Source organism: Trichechus manatus, unplaced genomic scaffold, assembly GCF_000243295.1.
Source record: "Trichechus manatus latirostris isolate Lorelei unplaced genomic scaffold, TriManLat1.0 scaffold00214, whole genome shotgun sequence".
NCBI lineage: Eukaryota > Metazoa > Chordata > Mammalia > Sirenia > Trichechidae > Trichechus > Trichechus manatus.
In genome coordinates this window covers 2803544-2830060 of record NW_004444150.1, presented here as the reverse complement: position 1 = coordinate 2830060, position 26517 = coordinate 2803544, and the positions used below count along the sequence as shown (strand labels likewise).

General features: G+C 60.6%; 1 protein-coding gene across 1 annotated transcript in view; it reads right to left on the bottom strand.

The window, feature by feature from the left end:
- SARDH (sarcosine dehydrogenase) overlaps nt 1–25879 on the bottom strand; it is a 58601-nt gene extending 32722 nt beyond the window's left edge. Inside the window, exons 1-12 of the mRNA XM_004388666.2 lie at nt 25873–25879; nt 23644–24002; nt 22310–22488; nt 20613–20792; nt 19413–19536; nt 19096–19196; nt 13162–13266; nt 11731–11860; nt 7991–8077; nt 7680–7770; nt 4215–4356; nt 2398–2481 (exon numbers count right to left, since the gene is read on the bottom strand). Of these exons, the coding sequence (XP_004388723.1) occupies nt 2398–2481; nt 4215–4356; nt 7680–7770; nt 7991–8077; nt 11731–11860; nt 13162–13266; nt 19096–19196; nt 19413–19536; nt 20613–20792; nt 22310–22488; nt 23644–23974 (1554 nt within the window). The 5' untranslated portion in view covers nt 23975–24002; nt 25873–25879. The remainder of the gene's footprint in view (nt 1–2397; nt 2482–4214; nt 4357–7679; nt 7771–7990; nt 8078–11730; nt 11861–13161; nt 13267–19095; nt 19197–19412; nt 19537–20612; nt 20793–22309; nt 22489–23643; nt 24003–25872) is intronic.
- Nucleotides 25880–26517: the final 638 nt, after the last annotated feature.

Sequence of the window (26517 nt, the reverse complement as noted above, 5' to 3'; positions counted from 1 at the left end):
TCTTTCTTTCTTCCTTCCCTCTTTTCTTCCTTACTGTCTCCCTCCCTCCCTCCCTCCTTCCCATCTTTCCTCTGACCACACACAGGGCTTGGTGCCTGCTGGCTGACAGACACTGAGCTGGGTCTTGCAGGGACAGAGAAGAACAGGACAGCCCAGCCCTGGTCCTGCCCTCCCAGAGTGGGTGTGGGGTGCTGTCAAGGTTGGGGGTCCAGGCATTCAGAAAGCAGTTACCCCAATGACCCCGAAGCACCATGGCGGTGGGTGCTGAGAAGGTGGAGCGGGCACTGGGAGGAGAGGGGCTGGGGCGCCCTGGTGGATTCCAGGTCGGGAGATGGGGAAGGATGGAGCCGAGGGGAGGCAAGGGCACCTGGGCCACTGTCGGGCTTTCGGCCCCATCCCAAGGCAGAGGGGGCCGGGGACCCGGCTGGCGAAGGAGGGGGTGGAGGGGGGTGGGACGGCCGGGAGCTTGACTTCAGCGCGTTTCTCCCCTTCAGGCTGCGTAGGGGGTGAGAAACTTATCCCTGAATTGTTTTTCCTTCATCAGTTGTATTTTATTGCTTTAGGGATTTGTATTTATGGAGAGATTCCCTGTCTTCTCTTCTGGCTACTGCACGTCCCAGGTAGCTATTAGAGCCCTACAGCCTGACCCTAAAGAAAAGAAACCCTTTCGTACTTAAAACAAAAGGCGCTGTTACCATGGGGATCCTGGAGCACCTAGTCCCCACGCTGGCAGAGCCCAGCTCCAGGTGCTGCGGGTGGGGGAGCCCCTGTGAGCCTCCCCACCCGACAAGGAAGCGATGTCTACACCAGGGAAACTGGGCACAGAGAAGCGCCCCTCGCCAAGGTCATGGCAGAACTGACAGGCTGGGGGGAACCCGGGCTCCAGGGGGCTCCGGGGCTGGCTTCTTCACCCCACCCATCTCGGCCTCTCCCAGACCCCACCTCCCCCCGCCAGCGCCCCTCTGCGGAGGCCCTGCTCCTGCTGACGAAGCCCCCTCTCCCTTCCCAACCGTTCCCACTATGAAGAGGTGTGAGAAGCCCCTCAGGTCTCGCTTCCTTGCAAGCTGCCGCCCCACTCCCTGGGTCTCATCTCCTTTACCAGCACCCCCCTCACAGATCACAGCCTAGTGGGAGGTGAACCCGAGCCCAGCTCAGGCCCTGGGATCCAGGGAGGGGTCTTCACAGAGGTCTCTGCAGGCAGTGGTCTCCCTGAGCCCCAGCAGCCCAGCAGGGACATCCCAGCCCCCTGTGGCCTGGTCCGGGGTTGGGGGCTTGGGGGTCTGTTCACCCAGGCTCCGGGGCTGACTCACAGGACCATTCCCAGGTTGGGGATAAAGCCTGCCCACCTGGGGACCTAGGGTATGTTCTAGCCCCCACTCCAGTCCCTCTCCATGCCCCCCAATGCCAGGGGGAGGGGCTTCCGGGGCCGGAGCCCACTGGAGGGGCTGGGCCATGCAGGGGCCACCGCCAAGCCGGGGACTCGCCACTCCTGCCCAGCCATCCTCTCTGCTTGGTCTCTGGGCTCTCAGCCTGCAGGGTGGTGGCCACGGGTGTCTTTCCCTTCTCCCAGCGGATACGCAGGATCAGCCCACATGTGGTACCCCACATCACACCGGGGACTCCGCTCCTGGGTGGGGGGGGATGTGTCTCTATCGGGGGACAGGGGACAGTGGATGACAGGAGCTACTGGCCCTAGAGCAGCTTTGGCTCCTGCCCCGGCACTCAGGGGACAGGCGTTGCTATGGCAACAGGAACTGGGCCAAGCTGGATGGAGATTGGTCACACAGAGCACAGGGAAGGCTGTGATTTGTACAAACCTGGATCAGATCCTACCCCTACTGTGTCTTACAGCATCACGCCACCAGCCCCACAGGCCGGCTGGTGTGACGCTTCCCAGAGACTCTGCTCACGGGGGAGCCGAGAGCTCCGGAGGGCACCCAGGGGCCGGGTGCTGCAAAATCTCATTTATAACCCGAACACCCTGAGGTGCAATTCGGTGCTCAACCTCATGTTCCCTCAGACGAATATAAACTCGCAGTTTTCGAAAACGAAAGAGCAAAATGGTGGGGAAGTTGTTCATGCACACGGAGGGTTGTCTTCTGCACTTTTCCCCATTATGGGCTCCAGGTTTCTGGGACCCTGGCCTGATCTGGGCCGTGGAGGCCTCGCTGTGGTGGTGGGGCACCTGGCGCGGCGCACACTCCTGGGCAGATGGCCAGGGACCGCCGCTCCTCGTCACAGAGCCACCAGCCCAAACCCAGGATCCGACGGGATCTGGACAGGCTCATTCCAGGACAGCAGGAGGGGGAATGCGCTGAGGGGCTGGGGCCAGGCAGGCCCCTGTGCCAGCGGGCCGTCTCCTCCTGAAGGTGGGGCTGAATGCGGTGGCCTGCTTACCGGAGCTGCCCCGCGGGGGCTGAACCATCCCGGTCGCTCCCAGCCTTGCCGCTCCTGGAACACGCAGCCTCGCCCCAGGAGCTCCTGGGCGGAGGAGAGGGAGAGAAGAGGCACTCTTCATTCCGGCAGCAGCCACCACGGGGCCAAAGAACACCCCGTGCAGGGCAGAGAGCAGCTTCAGGGGCAGCGCAACCAACTCTGCCACCTGAAACCTGCGGTAACAAGGGCCAGGAGGTCCTCGAACCCAGAAGCCGGGCCCAGGGCCCAGGTCTCCCAGGTCCCACCACCCCCCACTGCCTCTCTCCAAGAGCCCCCACCCGAGGGCGGAAGGCACCTGTGCCCTCCAGCCAACCCCATCTGACGGCAACACGGTCTGAGGCTTCAATGATGGGCGTTGCCCGCCAGCGCGGCCGTTGGCCTGGACACCCGGGCAGGGGTGCCGAGGTCACATTGCCACTCAGTGACCCCCGATATGCCCCCTCTGGAGGTCAGTGATTCCAGGAGGGCGCGATCCAGGGTGAGATCAGCTCCCACCCCTGGGAGTGATGGAGAGACGGGAGCAGTGCCCTCCAAGGAGGGGAATATTCGCCACCAGATCCCATCCCGTGGGGCGGGCTCCTCTACTGAAAAGAAACAACAAACTTGAAGTGGTGGCCAAGTGTCCCTGCAGGGCGCTTAGAGGAAGAGGGGTGGCTGTGGAGCCGGGCCCCCACCCAAGGCGGCGCTGCAGCCCTGGCCCGCCCCAGCCGGGGACCCCTGTGGCACCAATGACAATGCCTTCCACTTGCATGCCAGCACACCCGGCACTGCACCCGGGGGCTGCCGAGCTCTCAGGACTGGTGAGGGGTGGCTGAGGGCACTGGGGCAGACAGGGAGACACGGGGCCTCATGTGGCCTCAGACCACAGCTAGTCCACCAGGCCGGGCCAGCCGCCAGAGCCTGAGGGTGCAGCAGGTCTGGGAACTGACCACTGAGGGCTTCGGGCCTCCTCCCAGGAGGTCCAGCGGGAGTTCTCCCTCGGGTCCAGTCTCCAGAGCCCCAGGCTAGAGAGGCCCCTCCCCCAGCTTCAATGCCTGCCCACCGCCTCCCCTCCATCCCTCTCTGAGCACCCCCAGGAGTCGAGCTCTGTGCTAAATGCTAAGGAACCAGAACGACTGCACACTCGCCCTGCTCCCTAGGCTCCCACAGACAAAGAAGGCGGCTGGGCGAAACGGAGGCACGGGTCCCAGGGGGGAGCCCGGGGAAGGAGCACCGGGGTGGCTGTGCGAGGGCAGGCCCCGGAGAAGGGTACCTGACAGTGGGTTTCACCCTGCGAGTAGAAGCTCTCCAGGTGGGAAGGAAATCCCAGGCAGGCTCTCAAGCAGGAGCCGGTCTCCCCAGCATGTTGCTGGCTGGCTGCCCCCTCCTCTGATCAGATCAGACTCATCTGCAGCTGCACACACCTGGCCCTACACCTGCCCCCAGAACCGCCTCCCGGCACGTCTCCCGGCGTGCAGGCGCGTCGTTGCGCGGTTTCTGTCTCCTCCACTGGAGGGTACGCCCCTTGGCGGGAGCCATTTCCATTTTAGTCCACAGCGTGTCCCCAGCCCCGAGCACGGCACCTGGCCCATCAGGGTGCCCAGGAAATATCCGGGAACAGACGAGGCCCTCGTCACCTCACCTGCCCTACAGCTGAGGTGTGACTTGCATTGCTGTCTCCAAAACACCCTGAGGAGGTCTCGAGACAGCCCAGGATGCCTTTCCTGCCTGGCGAGCTTCTACTCGTACGATGAAGCCCACCAGAGGCCGGCTCACAGCGGAGCTGGTCGGGGGTTTACCTCATGCAGCGGGCCTTTGCGCATGTTGCGCCCAGCCAGGGGCTCGTCATGGGGAAAGACGACGGAGTAGTTCTTGGCGTAGGACTCGTGGCTGCGCTCACGGATCCAGCGGTGGTGGTCAGTGAGGGAATGATGGAAGCGCCTGTGCAGAGGGGCAGGACACCACCTTGGGACAGCGTCAGGAGGTGCTGGCTGGACCCTGTGCAGAACCATACCCCTGGCCCCTCCACCCCGGTCCCTCTCGGGTGTCCACTCACCACCTCCGGGAGCTCAGCCCCATCCCTGCAGCCCCACATAAGGGAACACCGGGGCGGGGGGCGGGGGGGGCACTGTGGCAGTGGGCTGGTGTCGAGCGGGAGACAGGCTTTCTCCACGCTGCCCTCTGCTGCCCAGGTTTGAGCACTGCGTCTTCCTAGACACCTTCCGCCCACCCAGTCCTGAGCGGACCCCTGTGAGGGGCTCAGAGTCCATACAACTGGTCGAAGTTCACGTCATGGGTCTTGAAAACTTTGGGTCAGCAGATATGCCAGACGCCATCCCCCTTCTTGTCAGCAAGGAGCCCCTCCCACCTGCCTGAATGGAAGATGGGGACAGAGGCTGTGGCTCGGCTGCTGGGTCCCCTCTGGGCTCTGCTGTTCTGAGGCCGACGGTCACCGGGCCAGGCCAGGTGCCCAGCAGGGCAGCAGAGGCTCTAGGGACAGTCGTGGAGTCCAGACTCCCTCGGCCCCGCTTCCGGCCCCGGGCCTGGATAGTGTGTGACTGACGACTGTGGGTCTGTCTCTTCTCCTAAGCGGGGGCAGTGTGCAGCCACCACAGCCCATTGATGGTGACTCAGCCGAGGGCACAGTGACTCGGTCTAACACGTCTCCCCCTTTCTCACGCTGTGTCCTCTGTGGGTCTGGGTCTCTCTGGTCGCCCTTGCTCAGGCCCAGGGGGCAGGACGTTGAGTCGGCGTGGGTGGTGGCAGGTGCGCTGGCGGGTCCAGGAGCCCACACCAGTGACTGCTCCAGCCAGGGCCTCATTCCCGGTGTTCTCCCGGGCACAGCTGCCTCAGCCGAGGCTAGTGGGCTCCTGGGTGAGGAGGGTGGATAGATGCTGCCCCTTTCCCCGTGGGGCTCAGGGCTCTCAGGAATCACTGCCTGTGACCCCAAGGCCACAGCCAGGCCTTGGGGCAGAGCAGAAGCGGGCAGTCCCAGGCAGCCTTCATGCCCCAAATCACTCCTGCCGAGGTCTCCACGTATGAGGAAGGGGCTGACGGAGGAGGGACAGGCCTGTCCCCAATTGGGCAGGGGCTTTGCAGGCAGCCTTGGCGTCCCCCACCCCCGCAGCCCACAAGTTAACATCACGCCTGCTGCAAACATGAGCTTCGCTGCCCAAGTGCCTCCATCCCTCCGAGACGTCCCTCCGAGGCCTCCCACAGCCCAGGCACGCACAGCCCAGGCGCACACAGCCCAGGCGCACACAGCCCTGTCACCCCATTCTTCAGTCAAGACACTGAGGCAAGGGAAGCTGCAGAGTGGTCCCTGCTCGTCTGATTCCCGAGCGGAAGCTCCCAGCCCGGGGACAAGGCCACAGAGGAGAGGCCCTGGAGTGGGGGGCAGCACCACCCCCACTCCGCTCTCTCCAGGGCTGGGTGACCTCCCCCCGGGCGCCTCATCCCTGAGGTCCCTGCAGCTTTGTCATTTCTGGAACATTGCTACCCAGGAGAGCTCATGGGTGCAGCCCCAGGCGCCATGGAAGAGTGGGGTGGGGGGGTGGGTTGTCAGTGTCTGTCCGTCTGTCTCAGTAGGGACTAGACGTGACCCTTCAGCGGGACCCCACCTCCTGGACCTCAGCAGGCCATGGAGGGGGAGGTTAGCAGAGCTGAGCTGAAACGGCACCTTTCCACCCCCAGCTCTGGCTCTGCTGAGCAGTGGGGTCTCAGGCAGCTCCAGTGGGCTGTCTGCCGGGAGCAGTGACAGGGGCAGGAGCTAACGAGCTGCAGCAGTGGGCCTCCTCCAAGCTGATCCACCCAGACCGCGGCCAGCAGGGAACACGGGTGAGGCCCAGGACACAGGAGCCCAGGACCACAGGCCCAGGGCGAACGCCCCAGTCTTGCCACTGCCCATACCTGGTCATGTGCACAGCTGGACCTCCCCCTCCACGCTTCGCGGAGGGCAAGTGGGGACTGCAGGATGTAAAGACGTTTCCTTGGGCGGTCACAGCTTTCAACCGCTTCTAACACGACCCCAGGGTGCGGGATGCAGGGGCAGCGAGGAGTCTGTCCCTGCCTCCCCCGCCTGGCCGGCAGGCCCCCAGGGGCTTGGTTCTCTTTTTCCTGGTGTTCCCCGTGTGTTGAGGCCACGCCCTGTGTGGCTGCCCACCGAGCAAGGTGTCTGGCTGCTGCACACCCCTTCCAGTGGCTGTGCCCGTGGGGGCTGGCGGCATATCCAAAAAGCTTTGCAGCTGCCACTGGCCTGCTCCGAGACTCTTCAGTGTCATTTTACAGATAGGGAAACTGAGGCCCAGGGGCATGCGGCCTGTTTGGAACAGAATCTCTGCTTTCACGAACACACACACACAGACACAGACACACACACACACACACACACACACACACACACACACACACACGCACACCCCCGCGGTAGGTCTGGGGATTACAGGTGGGGTGAGAACCGTGCTTGTCCAAGGAGACGGCTCTGCAAACACGGTGCACTCTGAGATACCTGACCCAGACCTGAGGGGGCCAGGCTGTGAAAGGTGGGCAGGAATTAGCCTGGTGGAGACTTGTGGGAACAGCATCCCACAGAGGGAACAGCATGTGAGAAGCCCTGAGGCAGGACAGCCCTCGCTCCTCCCAGGCACCCACGGATGCTTCGGGAGCAGCTCTGCTCCCACTGAAGGCCTGGAGCCGCAAGCCCCAGGAAGGAGGAGAGCTGAGGTGCGTCCCTCCCGCCTGGGCCCTTGCCTCTCTGCACTGCTCCTGCAGAAGGCAGCCTGTGAGAGGCCCACAGCTCGGACGTCAGCGTCCATGCCTGGGCGGATGCTCAATGAGCTCGTCGTGTGCAGACCAACATGAGCGTGCTCCCACTACCCTTTGCGGCCCGGACTGTGATAGGTGAGGACCTGGTCCCATTTATCCCGGCCACCCTGTTAGCGAGCAACAGGGTCTCTGCCCAGGCTGCAAGCTCTAGCTCCCAACCTCTGTGCACGCAATTATCCCAGCACAGCCTGTTCCCTCCCACCCCCAAGCCTCAGTTTCCCCCGTTTGATCCTGGAAACTGTAAAGGGCTATGATCTCTGGAGCTCAGGTGCCCTCCACCTCACCCGGCTGGAGGCTCTACTCCAGCCCTAGCTGCTGCCTCGGCCACTGGCGAGAAAGCTCCTCTAAACAGGCCTGGCCCGCAGCACCCCCGCCTGCCTGGCCCTAGCTGGCCAGCGGCCACCTGCCCCGGGAGGAGAGCAGCCCCAGCGGTCGTTCACCTGATGTCATAGCCGTACATGTCCTTCTCTGGGCGCCCATGGATGATCCAGTGGGCCAGCTCCTGCCCACAGCCACCGCCCAGCATCATTCCTGGCGGGAGCAGAGCCACAGTCTCCAGTCTACCCCAAAGGGCCCCCTGCCCAATTCCAAGCTCCCTACCCATGACCCTGGGCGGCACCCACCCCCTAAGCCCTGAACCTAGCACCTGGGACCACACGCCTCCTACTGGCCCCTCAGCTCTCCTCTCTCCACCGTCAGGGCCCGAGGGCCAGCGTTCCTGGGGTCGGCGTTCACCGCTGCCTACACGCACCTGCGCTGTTGAAGCCGCAGCCAAGGAAGAACCCACGGAGTTCCGGCGCCTCCCCCATCAGGGGCTTGTGGTCGGGTGTGAAGGATTCTGGAAGGGAGGGGTGACTGGTATTCTCTCCCATCTGTACCCGCTGGGGTGGGAGTCTCCCAGAGCGGGCAGTAATCAGGGCAGGGATCTGCAGGTGCCTCCTTCACCCAGACCCTCCCCGTCCTTCAAAGCCCAGCCCCAGTGCCACCTCCTCCAGGGAGCTGCCTTGATTGCTCCTGCCCACATCCGCCTGTCAGAACTGCCCTCCTGCGGCTGGCCAGGCTCTGCCCCGCAGGGTCCAGTTTGTCATGTGGCTATCACTCTCCTCCTGCCAACGGGGGGCCTTTCCCCACCCTCTGCCCTGTGCCAGGGCCTCCCGCTCACTGCACCATTGTCTTGCTTCGTCACAGCCAGTGACGCGACACTGTTGTCCCCTGGACCGAGAGGCCACGAGGACAGGGCCTGGGCTTTGTTCACTGCCATGTCCCGAGGCCTAGCCCAGGCCCAGTACACGGTAGGTGCTTGATAAATGCTTGGAGGGTGAATGAATGACCATAAGCTCTTTGAGAGAGAGTGGTGAGTGGCCCGCTCTGTCTGCTGCCTGCATGCCTCAGGCTGAGGCCAGAGCATGCGGCAGGGGAGCCCTCAGGCCTAATGGTAAAGAGCACGGACGTCGAAGGCAGGGTCCCGGGTTCCAATTCTGGCTTTGCCCCTTACTAACTGTGTGACCTTGGGCAAGTTACTTGGCCTCTCTGGGCCTTAGTTTCTGCATCTATAAAATCGGGGTGATGTATTTACTCCACAGGATTGTGGGTTAGTCAGTCTTACAGATATTTGTAGCATATCCATCGTGTGCCAGGCCTGGGGCTCGTCTCTGGGAAGGCCACTGTGACCAGACAAATCCAACCCCCTTGGGGAGCTCACAGAGAGGAGAGACAGAGAGCAAATAAATAAAAAAGAATTTCCGGTAACGAAAATAAGATTGGACAATGGGGCTGAGGGCGACCGGGGGCCCAGCGTCCTTAGGCCCCTCTGAGGGTTGGCATCTGAGCAGAGGGGGCCAGCCATGGGGCGCCCAGGGGAACGGAGTTCCCAGCAGTGAGGTGGGCCAGATGGAGACAGGTGGGAGAGGAGGGTGGGGCCGGTCTGCAGGAGGGGCTCAGGGCCACGGTAAGGAGCTGGGTGTTTCTCCAAGTGGGTGGAGGGCTTCAAGGATGGGGGACGTATGTGATTAAGGCAGGAGATCCCTGGTCTGCTGAGGAGGGCTGGGCTATAAGGGGCAGGGTGGAGGCCCGAGCTGGCCTCAGGGAGGGTGAGAGACCAGGGCGGCTCAGAGAAGTAGGGGTGGCCAGGACGGCAACAAGAAGGGGGCCGGGGCTACATGTGGGGAGCTGGGCCCATCCCCAGGCCAGGGAAGGAAGGGCGTTCTGAACACCCGCACAGGGAATCTGAGGAGAGAGTTAACGGAGGGGGCGTGCTGGCAGCAAGGGTCTCTTGGACATTTAAAACAGTGACTCACAATTGAGCCGCACGAGGACGCCTATGGGCTCCAGGCTGTGCTGCGTGGATGGGGCAAGCTGGTCCCCACCTTGGGCCTGGCCCCCAGGTCTGACAGGAGAGTTGGGGGCTCCAGGCAGTGCTCGGGAGGGGGTAGGGCCGGGCTGGTCCCTACCTTGGTCCTGACTCCCAGGTCTGACAGGAGAGTTGGGGGCTCCAGGCGGTGCTGGGAGGACAGGGCTCAGCTCCTTGCCTATGCAGATGACACACGCCCACCCCACCCCCACTCAGGAGCTGGGCCTTTTCTGGAGGTCCAGGGACAGGACCACATGTGGCTTCTCCCACAGGAGAAATGCCGATTCCCACCTGGGACTGCCATCACAGCTGGGACACCAGAAAGTCCCCACATGGTATCTCCCCGACACAGGGCTCCGGGCGAGCGAGGGCCCCCGTCTACGTAACACGAGAGGCTCCCTGGGCTGTTGGTGCCCCGGGAGCTATTTTAGGCCCTGAGTGCCTCACTGCCAGGCTCACCCAGCCGGGCCCGGTGGGCGGGGGTGGTGCGAGTCATCCGTCATCACTGGCCATGCGCTTGTCCCCAGCTCGTTCTCCCGGGGAGCCAAACCTATCACAGCACCCGTGGCCGTGTGTGGATGCCAGTGGGATAGGGTAGCTCCTACACCCTCTTGGCTCAGCCTCCTGGGCATCAGGATTCTCCCCCCTCCTAGCCTGGCTCTGCCACCACCTCCCGGGGGGACACTGAGGAAGTCACGTTGCCTCCCCGGCCACTCTCTGTCCACTGACGCTCGTGACAGTCACCGTGTCTCGCTGGGCCCAGCCCGGCCTCCTACCTGTCACCTCTCATTGCCCCCAGCCGCTGCCAGCAGGTGCTCTGTCACCCACCTGACAGGTGAGGGCCCCGAGGCGCAAAGGGATCACAACTTGGGCAGCTCAACAGCGGGGCACCAAGCTCCCTTTGTGGGAAGTGCTGCATCTGCCCACCCACCGTCTAGTGTTTCCCGGAGGGTAGGGAGGCCCGTGGGCCAGGAGGGAGGAAGGATCCTAGTTGTTCTGCTGGGACCATGACGGGGCGGTCAGTGTCGGCCTGCACACTGTATAAGTGCTGCTGCCCCGGCCGCAAACACGTGTCTCCACAGCTGGCACACTCGTCCCCGCAGCCTGGCACACTCACCCCCACAGCCCAGCACATGTGTCCCCACTGCCCAGCACACTCACCCCCACAGCCCAGCACATGTGTCCCCACTGCCGAGCACACTCACCGCCACAGCCCAGCACACGTCCCCACAGCCCAGCACACTCATCCCCGCAGCCTGGCACACTCACCCCCACAGCCCAGCACACGTGTCCCCACAGCCCAGCACACGTGTCCCCACAGCCCAGCACACGTGTCCCCACAGCCCAGCACACGTGTCCCCACAGCCCAGCACAATTGTCCCCACGGCCCAGCACACTCACCCCCACAACCCAGCACACTTGTTCCCACAGCCCAGCACACTCACCCCCACAGCCCAGCACACGTGTCCCCACAGCCCAGCACACTTGTCCCCACAGCCCAGCACACGTGTCCCCACAGCCCAGCACACTTCTCCCCACAGCCCAGCACACTCGTCCCCACAGCCTGGCACACTCACCCCCACAGCCCAGCACATGTGTCCCCACAGCCCAGCACACATGTCCCCACAGCCCAGCACACTTGTCCCCACAGCCCAGCACACTCACCCCCACAACCCAGCACACTTGTCCCAACAGCCCAGCACACTCATACCCACAGCCCAGCACACTCACCCCCACAGCCCAGCACACATGTCCCCACAGCCCAGCACACGTGTCCCCACAGCCCAGCACACTTCTCCCCACAACCCAGCACACTTGTCCCCACAGCCCAGCACACTCGTCCCCACAGCCCAGCACACTCACCCCCACAACTAGGCACACTCCTCCCCACAGCCCCGCACATGTGTCCACAACCCTCACCCTCAGGGCTGCGCTCAGTGCCCCTCATCAGGACACCTTGCCTGCACCCCCGGCTGTGCTCCCCTGTGTCCCAGCCCTCACCTGCTGTGCTGCGTCCCCTACTCGCCCTGGGGCTCCCCCATGAGACTGGAGCCCAGCCCATGAGTGCGAGCAGGTGCTATGGACAACGGGAAGCCAAGGCCCCAAGGAGGCCTTGTCCAGCTCCAGGCCCCCACCCTCACCTGGGCCACAGACCGTGGACTTGATCCCCGTCTTCTCCAGCACTGGGACCCGGTTGATGGCGCCTTCGATGTGCTGGCTGAACACGTCCCAGTCCAGGTCAAAGAGGCCGAAGGCAAACTTGTCTGACACCTGTGTGGACAGCACAGGAATCGTGCCCTGTGGCTGCCAGGAAGGACAGGAGCCCAGACACCTGATCTTGGCCTCGCCTCTGGCCTCCTAGCTGAGTGGAGCCCGGGGAGGGGCTGGGGTGGTCACCCTCAGGTGCCCTCGGTCTGTCTCTCCCACTGCCAGCCCCTCAGTGGGGCCTACCTACTGCTATCCTTGGTATACCAGCCCTGTAGCTGCCATCTGCCAGGCCCTACCCGGTCAGCCTTGCTTGCTGCAACACCTCTACCAAGCTGCCTGCTTCCCCACCTCCTTCCATGCATCCTCCCCTGCTCTCAGGCCTCCCGTGGTGCCCACATCACCTGGCACAGAATACCTTCCCAAAGGCCTCACCAAGGTCCCCAGCCGAACCGCCTCCCCCACAGACTCACCACACTGACCTCCATCAGTTCTGTGGGCACGCTGGAGCGGACCTCAGGGCCTCTCCTCTCTGCCCCCTCTTCCTGGGTAGCTCCCCACCCAGACCATCCGTGGCTGGCTTGTTCTCTCTGTGCAGGTCCCTGCTCGAACGCCACTTCCTCCAGGAAGCCTATCCTGACTGCCAGTCCACCGGAAGTCCTTCCATCCCAGCCTCGCTAAGCCTGTCCTCAGCCTGCCAGCTTTCTTCAGTGCACAGATCCACATTCAAAATCACGTCACATATTTGTTTGTCTGCTGACTGTATGTCTCCCCACTAAAACACAGGCATCCTGGGGCAGGGTTTTTTCTGTCACCCCCTCCATTCCCCCAGAAAGTGGAACATTCTCTGGCCCAAGTAGCCACCTAGTCATTGAATCTGTGCACTAAATGCATGAATATGGGGGGGGGCCGGCAGCCACGTGCACTCAAGGGGGCTGGGGGGCCTGTACTCAAGCCCAGGAGCCGCCAGGAGAGCCCCGGGCCTGGGGGAGATGCCGCTGCAGCTGTGGGGGTGCAGTGTGGGGGTCAGTGCTGTCTGCGGATGGGACAATGGAGCTAAAGGTTTCCCCATCTTCTAAGGCAGTATCTTACAGTTTTACAGCCTCTCACTGTTGATGTTTGAACACAGCCCTTCGCCTGTCCCAGTTCTGGCTCTGGGTGCTCTTGGGGGTCAGAGGAAAATGGGGTTTGGCCCTCATGGGGCCCAGGGACCTGCCCCTGCTATTCCTCAGCTGTGAGATAAGGAAGCTCAAGGGAGCAGGGGAGTCTGGAAGAGCCTTCTCCACGCCAACACCAGCCCCAGGCACCCCCCCACCCCAAGCAATGCCCTCTGGGAGGAAGACCCCCAGGGGCCCTCAGCTGCTCACCTCCTCCCAGAAGATGGGGTTGGCCTCGTAGCCACCCACAGACAAGGCATCTCCCTGCAGGCGGAGGTAGACGGAGGCATCGTGGTCACGGACATTGGGCATGTTCTGAAAGGCAGAGCAGAGGGGCTTCAGGTCAGCAGGGCTAGGTGGGGACCTGGCTCCCTGCGCCTCCCAGCCAACATGTCCACCAGGGGACACAAGCTGGCAGTGGGCCCTCATGCCTTCTCTTGTCAGGGGCCCTTGAGGACTGCATGGGCCAGGGGTTTCCGGGTACACACCGTGGAAGGAGCATCCCCGTTCAGGTTTCCCTTCCCCATGAGGTAACAGCCAAGGAGTAAGGACAAAGGGGAGATGGGTAGAGAGGGAGGGCAGGGAAAGACGTACCCCACAAAGGTCAGAGAACAGGGAGGAGACAACAGCAGAGGTGGTGAGAGCCCAACACCCATGGAAGATTCCAGGGGAAGAGAAGAGGCTTAGCTCGAGTTTGGGGTGGGGAGGATGAGCGTGTCAAGCCATTTGACCCCACCCTGATGGAATCTCCCTGAGCTAAGCACACATGGCCCCAGGGCCCTCTGCAGGGTGGCGAAGGGGGGCGTGAACACAGGAGGGTTGGCTAAAGACTCTTTGAGGGTTTGACGTAGGTGCCCTCCATCCCCACACAGGCACTGTGCTCTGGAGAAGTGGGTCCCAGGAGGCTGGAGACTTGGGGCACAGGGTTGAGGACTGATGCTGACACTCACACCCCACCATCCCCACTCAGCAGGAGATGGGGGCTCTTCCCTGGAGACACACCCTGGTCCCAAGAAGGCTCCAGACGCTAACATTGAGGTATCTCGCCAAAGCGAAGTCTGCAGCTCAACCTTCTGCAAGAAGCCCTCCAAGCGGCCCTCTCCAGCTTCCAATCAGCTAGAAATTCACTCTCAAAAATGAAACCATAACCAGAACTTCAGAGACATGAGACAATATTGGGTTAAATGAATACTTTCTTTTTAAGGATCAGCACAAAGCTGCTTCCTATGAGGCGGAGGTTAAAGATGTCCCAAATGTCCAACTTTTCCAAACTGCTGTACCACTCCGTCATCTCTAACATCAACACTCACTCTCCCCTCAGTACTCTCCCTCCTGTCTTTGGGTTCCCTAATCCGCTGCAACATCTCACGGAACTCATAAACCAAACCGTATAAAGGAAATGGCTTACATAGCTGTGGAGGCTGGCCAGTCCCAAATCCATGGGCCAGGCGTAGGCTTCTCCCGACCCACATGGCTTCAGGGGCTGACGAACCCAAACCAGCAGTTCAGACCACAGGCTGCTGGCTCATGAAGCTGCAGAAGTTTGTGAACCACTCCCAAGAACCAGAGCTCAACTGATCACGAACTGGAGGTGGGATCCAGATGCAGAGAGAGAACCTCACCAGGACACACACATATATATCTAAGATGCAGGCTACACCCCAGGAAGCGCATCACTTGAGTAAGGGTGGGACTTGAGTCACGCCCTCCTGCAAGGCTGCCACCCAAGACACCCTTCACCAACCTGTCTCATCAACATGCGGAGGTCAGGATCCCCAACACGTAACATGGAGGACAACCACACAACTCTGGGAATCATGGCCCAGCCAAGACGACACGTGATCTGAACCATCACGGGTTCTATATACCTTATTTCCATAGTCCTACTCAATCATTGTGTGTGAGTCGCAAAGCCCATGGCTCGAAGGGCCACATTAAGTAATTAATTGCACCACGTGGGTCCACAAAACAAGGCACTAGAGAGAGGCACCACCCAAGATCAAGGAAAAGCTCTTTAAGGTGGCTATGATAGCGAGATGAGAAGCTCAGCAGAGGGGCTGGAAAAGACCAGGACCGTCTTTCAGATGTCGGGCTGAAAAAGGTGGTGAAGTGGAAATCAGGAGAGGAAAAAAGTGAGAAAAGTCACAAGGCTGTGACCCTGAAGGTCCAACAGCCACCTGCCAAGGGTTCCAGAAAGAGAAAACAGAGAAAAACGGGGAGAGGAAAATTTCAAAACAATAATCCAAGAAGATTTCTCAGGCTTGATCAATACAGATTCCTGGACTGAAAGGGCCCACAAGTGCCCACCGAGACCCGTGAAAGCATGGGAGCGTCAGGAGAGCAGGCAGGAACAGGAAGGATGATGCTCAACATATCGCTGTGCTATGGATGGAACTGTGTCCCCAAAAAGATCTGCTGACGTCCTCATCCTGGTGAACGTGGCCTTGTTTGGGGAAACGGGGTTTTTCTTTGCAGATGTTATCAGTTAAATTAACGATGTGGCACCAGAGTAGGCTGGGTCCTGGTGCTAATCCCTCTGAGTGGTATCATAAAAACAAAGTCACACACAGGGAGAATACAGCATGTGAGGATCCGTCTGCAAACCAAGGGATGCCAAGAAACGCCCAGGGCTACAGAAACTGAGGGAGACAAGAAAGGATCCTCCCCCTGAGCCAACAGAGGGCACAGCCCTGCCGATGCCCGTAATTCCGACTCCAGCCTCCAGGACCGTGAGGCTGCGGGGCCCAGGTCTGGGGCAGTCGGGGCAAAGACGTGCAGGCATGGAGCCTGCCAGCGCAGAGTGTCTGCCAGCACACAGCTGCCAAGGCCCAGAGGCCTCCTGACAAGACATGCAGATGGGGTGGGCAGGTGGGCACTCACCTCAGGGAAGGTTTGGGCAACAGCAGTCTTCCAGGACATGGTCCCCAGAGCTCCCCACTCCCGACCTACCTGAGCGTGAAGAAAGCTGCTCTCTGGACCCCGGAAGACATGGCCCCCAGACTCTCTGTTAGCCCAAAACTAAAACCATTCCCAAGGCCAACTCTTCAGACAAAGATTAGACTGGACTATGGGATGTAAAATGATACTCATGAAGGGTGTGCTTCTTAGCTCAAGTAGATGCATGAGACTAAATGGGCAGCTCCTGTTTGGAGGTGAGATGAGAAGGCAGAGAGGGTCGGGAGCTGGTTGAATGCACACGGGAAATCCAGGGTGGAAAGGAGGAGTGTGCTGTCACAGTACAGGGAGACCAACTAGGGTCCCATAACAATGTATGTATAAATTTTTGTGTACGAGACTAACTTGAATTGTAAACTTTCACTTAAAGCACAATTTAAAGAAAAAAGAAAGCTGCTCTCTGACCCTCCAAGGGGGACGGGCAGGTCGGGGTCAGAGGCCCTGGTTCCTGGCCCCGGCTCAGACTGACTGCCCAGTTGTGGCCTCAGGAAGCTCCCTGTTATGGATCAAACTGTGTCCCCCAAATTTATGTTGAAGTCCTAACGCCTGTACCTGTGAACATGACCTTGTTTGGAAATAGGTCTTCGAAGATGTTATTGTTAACATGAGGTGACGGTGGAATGGGGGGTCCTGATCACATCTGAGCGGCGTCCTTATGAAAGGGGAAGAGACGAGAGGCAGAGCAAAGACAGCCATGTGACAATGGAGGGATGCTGCAGCTATAAGCCAGGGACGCCTGGGGCCACCAGAAACAGGGACAGGGAAGGATCTCCCCCTGGAGCCTACGGAGAGAGCGCGGCCCTGCAGACGCCTCCAGAGCTGTGAGAGAACACATTTCTGTTCTCGTCAGCCACTTTATTAACAGCAGCCCTAGGGAACTCACGCAGCCCAGGTCCCAGAAACCCCGTCTGGTCAACAGAATGTGGCAGCATGTGAACCTTGCCCCCAGCCCCAAATCTCCTCCTTCCTCCAACAGCTTTGGAGCTCCTGCAGCTGGAGGCCTTCCCCTGTGCTCTAGGGCAGGGTCGAGCCCCCGGCCGCACACGGGGACTCTGCCATCTATAAATAACACCACCCCCAGCTCAGCCCCCACCTCAGAATTCACAGGTCAAACTCTGTCCTGCTTCTCCCCAAAACGGTGCCTCCAAGTCAGGCATTTCGGTGGAATTGGGGCATGGGGAGGCCCTCAGTCCTGGCTCTGTGGACATCCTGTGGTCAACCACCCCACCCCCATCACAGAGCCCTGCCCGCCTGCCCACCCGGGAGCCCTCTGCAGCCCGAGGGCGACCTCTGGTGGCCACGTGGGGAGCAGCTCTCCCACAGAGCCAGCCACGCAACTGCCCATGGCCTCGAGACTCCAATGACTGCAACCCTCAGTCAGTGCTTGCTGGCCTACACTAAACTCGCTCTGTCCACAGAGGAACCCTGTATCCACAGGAAAGGGCTGCCCAGCACACCCAGCCAGCGGCGGGGAGGATCAGGCCCCGGCTCCCACCCCAGCTCCACGCTCGTCCACCACTGCTGTCTGCCAAGTCTGGCGTCTCGCCAGTGACCAGAGGGAAACCAGACCCATCCAGGTGGGGAGAGCAGCCGCGCAGGGACGAGGCTGTCAGCACGGTGGGTCCAGGCATCCGGACCCTCTGCTGGGGCCTGCTGACTCCTGACCCCAAACAAGGGAGGCTTGTCTCCCTCTCTGTCACCCTCACCCTCTAGCCCTGTCTCTCTGAACTGCCTGCTGGTCCCTGCCTGCCACCGGTGTAGCTCCTTCTCTGCCATCCACTGCTCCTCCAGAGTTTCACCCAGACAGCCAGCCTCCCCTGGCTATGCAGCTGAGGGCCTCATAGAGCTCTGGCACTCACCCCATCAGCGCCCTCCTCAGCCTGCTCTGGAATTGCTTATTTACTTGTCTTCACGGGCTCCCACAGCTCAAAGAGGGCAAGAACGAGGTCTGTTCCTCTGTTACAGCCCCAGAGGAATGGATGCGTGGGGGGATAAACGGATGGAAGATGGATGTTTGGGTGGATAGATGGATGTTTGAGTGGATGGGTGGGTGGATGTATGGACGGATGGATGGATGGGTGGGTAGGTGGGTGTGTGGGTGAGTGGATGGATAAATGGATGGGTAGTTGGATGGATGGGTGGGTGTGTGGGTGAGTGGATGGATAAATGGATGGGTAGATGGATGATGGGTGGGTGGGGGGTGTGGGTGAGTGGATGGATAAATGGATGGGTAGATGGATAGATGGATGCATGGATGGGTGAGTGGGTGGATGATGGATGGATGAACAGACAGACACACGAAGAAGTGGATGCCTATGGAGGGCTGGATGGAGGAAGGGATCAACAGAAGGATGAATGAATGGAAGCATGGCAAGATGGACAAACAGAAGAAAATAAATGGAGGGATAGAGGGAGGGATGGAGGGAGAGATAGGTGTAGGGCTGGGTGAAGAGAGGAATCAAAGGAGGGAAGGATAGAGGGAGGGAGAGATAAATGGATGGATAAAGGGGTCAATTGGAGGAGGAATGGGTGGATGGGGAGCCGATGGATGGGGGAGGGAAGGAGAGATAAATGGCTGGATAAAGGGGTCAATTGGAGGAGGAATGGGTGGATGGGGGAGCCGGTGGATGGGGGAGGGAGGGAGGGAGGGAAGAGGGATGGTCAATGACAAGGTGGCAGGAAGCCACTAGCCACCACCACAGAAGAAAGGAGGTGACTGGGGAGGAAAGAGAGAGGGCAAGGGCAACCCAGGGCCCTGGCCTCCCCTGGCAGAGGCATCTCCAGGGTCCCTGGGGTGGCTCTGAGGGTTGGGAATCAGTGCTCCCCAGCATGTACGTGGGAGCAGGCAAACACTAGGGATTGCCTGAGACACTAGGGCACAGAACTTGGCAGACCGCAAGCCTGGCCGCCAGATGGGGCAGGCTGGGACTGTGGTTTGGGCATCGGGGGCAGCCAGGCCCTAAGACCAAGGGGGTGGCATCAGGGCTCCACCTGTGCTGCCTCATTTACTTCTCAAACCACCTGAGATGCCCATTTTGCCGATGAGGCGACTGAGGCTTGGGCAGTGAGTGAGGGGGCCCACATGGGTCACAGCCTGTACGTGGCAGGACTGGGGTCCAGAGCCAGGCCCCCTCGCCTCCCCAGGCTGCCTTCCATGGCCCGATAGGGAGCCCCAGGGCCCTCCCTCACCTGGATGCCCTCGATGCGCTCAGTGACGACGTAGGCGTGGTGCATGGCCACCAGCGGGACCCTGACTCCAGCCATCCGCCCTACAGCACCGGCCCACACTCCTACGAGCAGAGCGCATGCCCGTCAGTCGGCTGTACCTGGTTGGGGCTGCTAGCTGGTGGCACAGCCAGAGAGGACACCTCTGCAGGCCTGTCTGCCCTGGCCGTGATTTCAATGGGACCCCCACCCCTCTGCCACAGAGAGGCCCTGCAGAGGCTGGACCAGGTGTAGGTGCCGCAGGTGGCCGCTGTCACCAGGAGAAGCCCCTGCCCTCCCACCTGCGCAGTTGACCACGAAGGGCGTCTGTATGGAGCCGTGCTCAGTCTCCACGGCTGCGACCCGCCGCACCCCGAAGTCATCTGTCCGCACCCGGATGCCGGTCACTGGGCAGTTCTCAATGACCTGGGGGAGAGAGAGCTGCTTCCAGCGCCATCTGGGCTCTCAAAGGTGCTGACCACTCACCCACACCAGACCCCCATCCTTGGGGCCAAGTGGTACCCCCCCAGTGACACCACTGGGGCAGCAGGGTGGCCATGACACCGGAAATGAAATCCAATCACACATTCCTGAATGCGGAAAACTCGCCCCTGAAAGGGGTGGCTCCTTCTCATAAAGGGAAAGAGCAGCCGAGTTTTTCCAAAAAAGCAAGGCTCCTTTGACTAACGGAAAGATGTTTGTGGTCTCCTGCTTGGTAAAAAAGGTCACAAAACAATGTACAGTTTGGTCCTAATACGGCTGCTCACTGAAAGGTTGGAGGTTCAAGTCCACCCAGAGGTGCCTAGGAAGAAAGGCCTGGCGATCTTCTGAAAATTCATCCATTGAAAACCCCATGGAGAACAGTTCTACTCTGACACACATGGGGTTGTCATGAATCAGAGTCGACTTGACAGCAACTGGGGTGTAAATATATATTTATATATATTTATGTGTACCTATATATAAGGAGCCCTGGTGGCACAGTGGTTAAAGAGATCAACTGCTAACTGAAAGGTCGGCTGTTCAAAACTACCAGCAGCTCCACGGGAGAAAAATGTGGCAGTCAGCTTCCATAAAGATTACAGCCTTAGAAACCCTATGGGGTCACTATGAGTTGGAATAGACTTGACGGCAGTGGGTGGGTACTTATTATATATACATACATGTTTATATATATACATATACATAATATATATAAAGTCTTCATAGAAAAAAAATGTTTGGTGTGAAGCAGGCTGAAATATCAAGACTGGTTACCTCTGGGTGACTTTCGTTTTTTTTGTTTCTTCGTCTTTTCTATTTTTTTCTACAATTACGTGTGTAATTGAGACCATAGGAAGATAAAAATTACAAGGAGAGATTCTGAGAGGCTCCACTTGTCCAGCCGAGTCACAGCAGAAGAAAGGGGAAGGCGGAGTGCCCCTGGGCAGAATGAGGGTCAGCTTCCCCTTTGCAGGGGGCTGGGCCCAGAGGAGGGGACCCAGGCTCGGCAGCCTTAGTACCTGGGCTCCTCGGGCAGTGGCAGCCCTGGCCAGCGTGGTGCACGTGCCAGCAGGGTCCATGGTCCCATCGTGCGGCACGTACAGGGTCCCGTAGAGGTCATCCACGTTCATCAGCGGGTACAGCGCCTTGGTCTCTGCCGGGCTCAGGACGTGCGACTCCACGCCGTAGGCCTTGCCCAGCTAGGGGACCCAGAGGAAATGACCAGCCTGCGGGGTGCACGCCTCAGGCCCTCTCTGCCCCTCCCCTGGGCCTCCTAGGCGCCCCCGCCAGCCTCCTGCCTCCCAGAAGCCTTGGCGGTCACCATGACCCCAGCTACTTCCTGGAATTCTTGGCCAGTCACTATGAATCCACATGCCCCTATCCCTTGAACCAGCTACAGCATAAAGGTGTGACCTGGGCAAGCTGCTCAATGCCTTCTCCGAAAATAAAGTGGTAACAGTTTCTGTAAGGAGCCCTTGTGGCACAACGGTTGAACGCTCAGCTGCTAACAGAAAGGTGGGTGGTTCCAATCCAACAGCTGCTCCGAGGGAGAAAAGACCTGGCGATCTGCCTCTGGTCATCTGCTTATGGCCAAGAAAACCCTATGGGGCAGTTCTATAGCAGTGGTCTCATACAACATTTGTCCTTTTGTGATTGACTTATTTCCCTCAGCATAATTCCCTCCAGATTTATTAGGAGGCAGTTCCACTCTGTCACACAGGGTCGCTATGAGTTGGAATCAACTCCACGGCACCCAACAGCAACAACAGTTTCTGTAGTAAATCAGTACCTGGCACTGAAGGGCTTAGTCTATAAAATAAATAAATACAATCTCCACGGTCTAACATTTAGGGCCTGAAGCTAAGGTTTCCCCGCCAGAGCAGACCACCCAAAACAGAGTCCAAAGCCGCCCTCAGTCCATCTGCCTTCCTGCCTGGTAAGCCACGCCCTCATCACATTCGATTGGCCCGAGGGCAGCCAATCCCGTGTCCTCAAAGGTGGGCTCTCGGGGAAAGATTCCGCCCCACTAGAGAGGAGCAGAGCCAATCAGAGTCTCTGTGTGGGAACTCCGGATGAAGCGAGGCAGGGACAATGCCCTTCAGCAAGGGAAGTTGAGCTGGGCTGGAGACTTCCTTCGGACCCTTTAGTTGATGAGCTAGTGGAGGAGGAGGAGGAGGAGGCAGCGCGGTGCAACCTTGTGTCCTCAGAGACCAGGGAGTGGGGTCCCAGGGGTTCTAATGCAGCTGGCTGCCCCTGCCTCCCGCCCTGGGCACTCAGCGCCCAGCACCTGAGCTCTAGCCAGGCGGCAGAGCAGGTATTCAGCCGGTGCTCAATAACGGACGGAACGGCTGGAGGAGTATCTCTCCTTCCTGCCTTGGAAATTTGGGTGTAGCCTGGCTGCTCTGGGAACAAACCCCACTCCAATACATGGCCTTCTCTAAATTCAGGAGCGTTTCCACGCATAAGGTGTCCTAACCCCATCTGCCCCCCAGCTGGGTCCCTAGGCCCTGCCGGCGGGCAAACCTTCCCGTGGGCACCTCGTTCGATGAGAATAATCCTATCTCCCGTTCACTGGGCCCCTCCTGCCTCCCATGCACGGTGCATGCGCACTGTAATACCGTCCCCATTGTACAGGTGAGAACTGAGGCTGGAGGGGTCCAGCCATCGACGGCGGGCCGAGATTGGAACCTCGCAGCCCCGGGCTGCGCGCACCCACCGACATGAGCCGTTTGTACTCGTCCAGCCGCTGGCGGTTGGAGGCAATGAAGAGACCCCCGTTCTGGATCCAGCCCGTGTGCAGCCCCGTCTCCTCCTCCAGGTCGCGGCTCACCACGCGGCGCGTATGGGCCAGCAGCTCCACCTCCACGTCACTGGGCCGCAGCTGCCACAGCAGGCCTGCGGGAGGGCAGGCGGCCGTCAGCTCCCAGGGAGGTAGCAGCGGCACCCCCTTCTCTAAGGGGGCCAGCAGGTCAGCGCCCCCATATTGGGTAGAGAGCCCAGTCTTTCTCTGCAGGCTGTGGGGAGCCTCTCAAGGTTGCTGCGCAGGAGATAACTAGGTCAAAGCTGAGTCTTAGTGTGGCTCCCCCCCTGGAGCAGCTCACAGGGTGACTGTGTCAAAGGCCCCCGTTTATTGAGCCTGTGCTGTGGCCAAGCGCCAGCGGCGCCATCCGGGGACGACCTCATCACATCCCTTCTAGGAGGAGGGCATGGGTCTTTCAGAGATGGAATGAAGGGGTGCAAAGCATTTCCTCTACTTGCCCAAGAGCACAGCAGTCAACCATGGGGCTGGGACCCCAACTCAGGATGCACTGAAGCCCCAGTGCAGCAGTAGGGAAGTGGGGGGCCAGGGAGGTGGTGGGTGTGACGCCTTCTGAAGGGGAGGCAGGTCGTGGGGGGAGAGCAGAGAGGCAGTGGTGTGCGGAGCTGGCTCCTGCATGCCGGCCCTGGAGAACGGCTGTGTGGCCCTCTTCCCAGCTCCGTGGCCAGTGACCTCACACTGGCAGCTGCAATTGGCCAGGGTGGGAGTTTACACCACAGAAAGCGGCGGATGCTGCGCGTCAGGAGAGCCAGGTCACCAGCACACCACTACTTAAAGGGCTAGGGCAGAAGGTTGACAACCCTGGGGACATGCACCCAGTGGGTGCCGGGCTAGTTGGGAAGTGAATTGCAGAAGCACCAGGTGTGCATGGAGAATCCTGCTCTGTGTCCCCCCGACAGCCCCATCCCCACTTCCTCCATTCCCTGTGGGCGCCCCCAACCTTGGCAGCTCTGTTGGGGAAGGGGCTTCTGCTCACTGAGCAGACAGCAGCGTGGGCGCCCAGCTGCGGGTCGCACAGGCCGTGTCTACCCTCTGCTCGCCTCCACAGCTCTTCAGGAACATGGGGAGCAAGCGGCTCCCCGAAGCTGCCCTCCTTCAGCCTGACCCTGCACCTTTCTTCAGTGATCCTCCCCCTCCGGCTCAGTTGCCGCTAACAGTCGGAACTGTCCCTGCAGGCATGGCCCCTTGCTCTGCCCAGCCCCTCCGGCCCCGCTTGTACCCCAGGTCCCTACCTGCCGTGTGCCAGGTGGTCCCCGAGGTCAGTCGCTCTCGCTCCAGCAGCACAGCACCGCTCACGCCCAGCTTGGCCAGGTGGTACAAGGTCTGGCAGCCCACGCTGCCCCCACCAATGACCACCACGCTGGCTGTGCTAGGCAGGGGCTGGCTTGGGCCTCGGGCCACGGCTGAGGGGCCCTGCTCCTCCTTCAGAGTCCGCTGGTACGGCACGCTTTTCTTGGTGGTGGGGCCAGCAGTGCTGGTCCGGGGGCGCAGCCGCAGGCCCTGAGAGGGGCTCCATCCACGGTGTGCAGCGGCCACACGCAGGGCCCGGCTCAGCAAGGCCATGGGGACTCTGGCCTGGACACTTGGGGTGCTGGGGAGAGGGGGACACAGTGGGGCTGTTAGTGAGAGCCCAGGGGGCCTGGGCCTCCATGCTGTTCCCTCCTGTCACCTCCCAAGGCATTTCTTCATTCATTCATTTTTTTATTCATTCATTCATTCGTGCATTCATTCATTGGTCTGTTCAGTCACTTGTTCGTTTGTTCACTCATTCATTCCGTGAGTATCTGTGGGTGTCTGGTACCCATCAGACTCTGTGCTGAGCCCCGGGGAGACCACGGGGGAGGCAGGCCTCTCCGGCCCCAGAGAAGACAGGAGACTCAGAGGGATAAGGGCCTCTCAGGGGCAGGGAAGTCTCCCTGCAGAGGAGATGTTTGAACTGAGACCCAGGGAAGTGGGTGACCGGTGAGGGGGGGCAGGAGCAGCCTTGAGGACAGGAGGGTACAGCCAGAAACCAGAGGGAATGAGGGGTCCTTGGGCCACTCAGGACACAGAGAGCAGAGCGTCAAGAGAATGATGGGGGGACCGGGGCCATGAGGGGGCTGCCCACCTGCCTCGAGAGTCCTAACAGCTCAGGACGCTTCCTGAGTGGGGGCCTTTCAAAGGGGTCCATGCAACCCCACCACCCCGTGAGATCTGTGTCTGAGAAGAGGCTCTGGTGGTGCAAAGTGGTGCCGGTCAGGGACGTGGGGGGGCATGGGGAAGGGGTATGGGGGAGGAGCAGGGCTGGGGGGAAGAGGGTGGGGACACAGGGGACAAGGGCAGAGGGAGGGAGTCCGTGGTGGGGGATGGGGTCACATATGCAGGCAGGCTGCAAGGCCAGGAGGAAAGAGGTGGCTCGAGAAGTGGGTGCTCCAGGGTGGGTGGCTCGGGCAACCCTGAGACAGGCATGCCCACACCCCAGGGCTGGGGCCAACACTTCCTCTCTGGCCCCTCAGCCCCTCATGCCCCACAGCCCTGTGGGACCCAAGGCAGAAAGTCATGGGGGTCTTGGCATCCAGACCTCCCACCCCCTGAGGGCCACTAGTCCCAGGTCCAGGGTAAGAGCTCAGAAGTTGCACTAACCACCCCCCTCTTCTTTTAATGTTCTTCTGGTGGCCTTCGAGGCTCACCTCACATCCACCTCCTTCAGGAAGCCCTCCCAGACCTCCCTGACCCAGAATAGTCTAATAATAGTAAGTAGAGTGTCCTAGGGGCCACAGTCTCAGGAGAGAAGGTACTGGCATATCTCCCTGACGTAGGTCCTGCCCCCATGGGGAGGAAGGACGCCTCAATGGGCAGGCCTGGGTTTCCTGTGCACCTTACAGAATGGACCAGAAAAGTCAGCAGGGCGAGGCTGGTGGGGGTGTTGCGGTGGGTCCTGCCTGCATTAGCGTTCACCACTGGTATCAGCAAAGTAAGAGACCAGCTTCCAACTTCCGGTGTGTACTGCAGGCAAAGGTGTTACCTGCACACTCAGGTAACACTTGCGAAGAGTCTACATAAACAACTGCCGGGGTCCATAGGGCCACGCGTTCATTCTACAGGGCAGACGACTGAGGCTTCGAGAGGCTTACTAAGGTGATGGGGTCACCTGGCCAGTCATTGGCCACACTGGGAGCTAAGCCAGGGCCCCAGGTCAGTGCGGCCTGAAACCTGTGCTTTCCTGCCCCCTCTCCTGACCCATCACCCACAGACAACATGGGGCTAGCTGGGGGAGGAGAGGCCCGGGGAGAGAACTGACCTCTGCCCCCGCCCTGTCCCACCCTCCCCAGGAGGTGCTCCAAGCCCGTGCTGGGCACAGACCCCTGTCCCGGGCACAGCGGGGATGCTGGAGGGGCTCTCACACTGGCCAGGACTGCCCTCACTTGGTAACCCTTCCCCCCACCTTCTGCCCAGAGGTGGCCCAAGGACAGCAGGCTCACCCTTGTAGGGAGTCTGTGCACACCTTCAGTCCTTGGAGGGGTGTCTGAATCTTCCAGGAGCCCCAGAGGGTGGTGTCCTAAGGGTGGAAGTTCAGCATGAGGTGGTTGCACATGGAAGATCTGGGCCTGCACACCTGGGCCAGCACACCTGGACAAGCACACCTAGGCCTGCACACCTGGCCTGCACACCTGGGCCTGTACACCTGGGCCAGCACACCTAGGCCTGCACACCTGGCCTGCACACCTGGGCATGCATACCTGGCCTGCACACCTGGGCCTGCCCTGGTCTGGAGCCTCCTTCCTCCCTTTGACTCACTCAAGTGAATGCTTCTGGCCTGGACAATGCCACACACCCCTGCACCACCCGCCCAGCCAGCCAGGGTGCTCCCTAGGACAGGCTGGGGGTGGCAGCTGGCAGCAGCCAGCAGAGGCAGCTCGATGCCTTCCCCCTCCCCAGCCCCCTGCCCGGGGCAGCTGCTCCAGCATGAATCTGCTCTCCGGCCATCTCCAACTCTCGACCCGCAGGGCCCTCCAATCCCCAGAGGTGAGGGCACGAGATAGCACAGACAGTGGGGCCTTCAGCAGGGGTGAGGGCACCAGATGGCACAGACAGTGGGGCCTTCAGCAGGGGTGAGGGCACCAGAT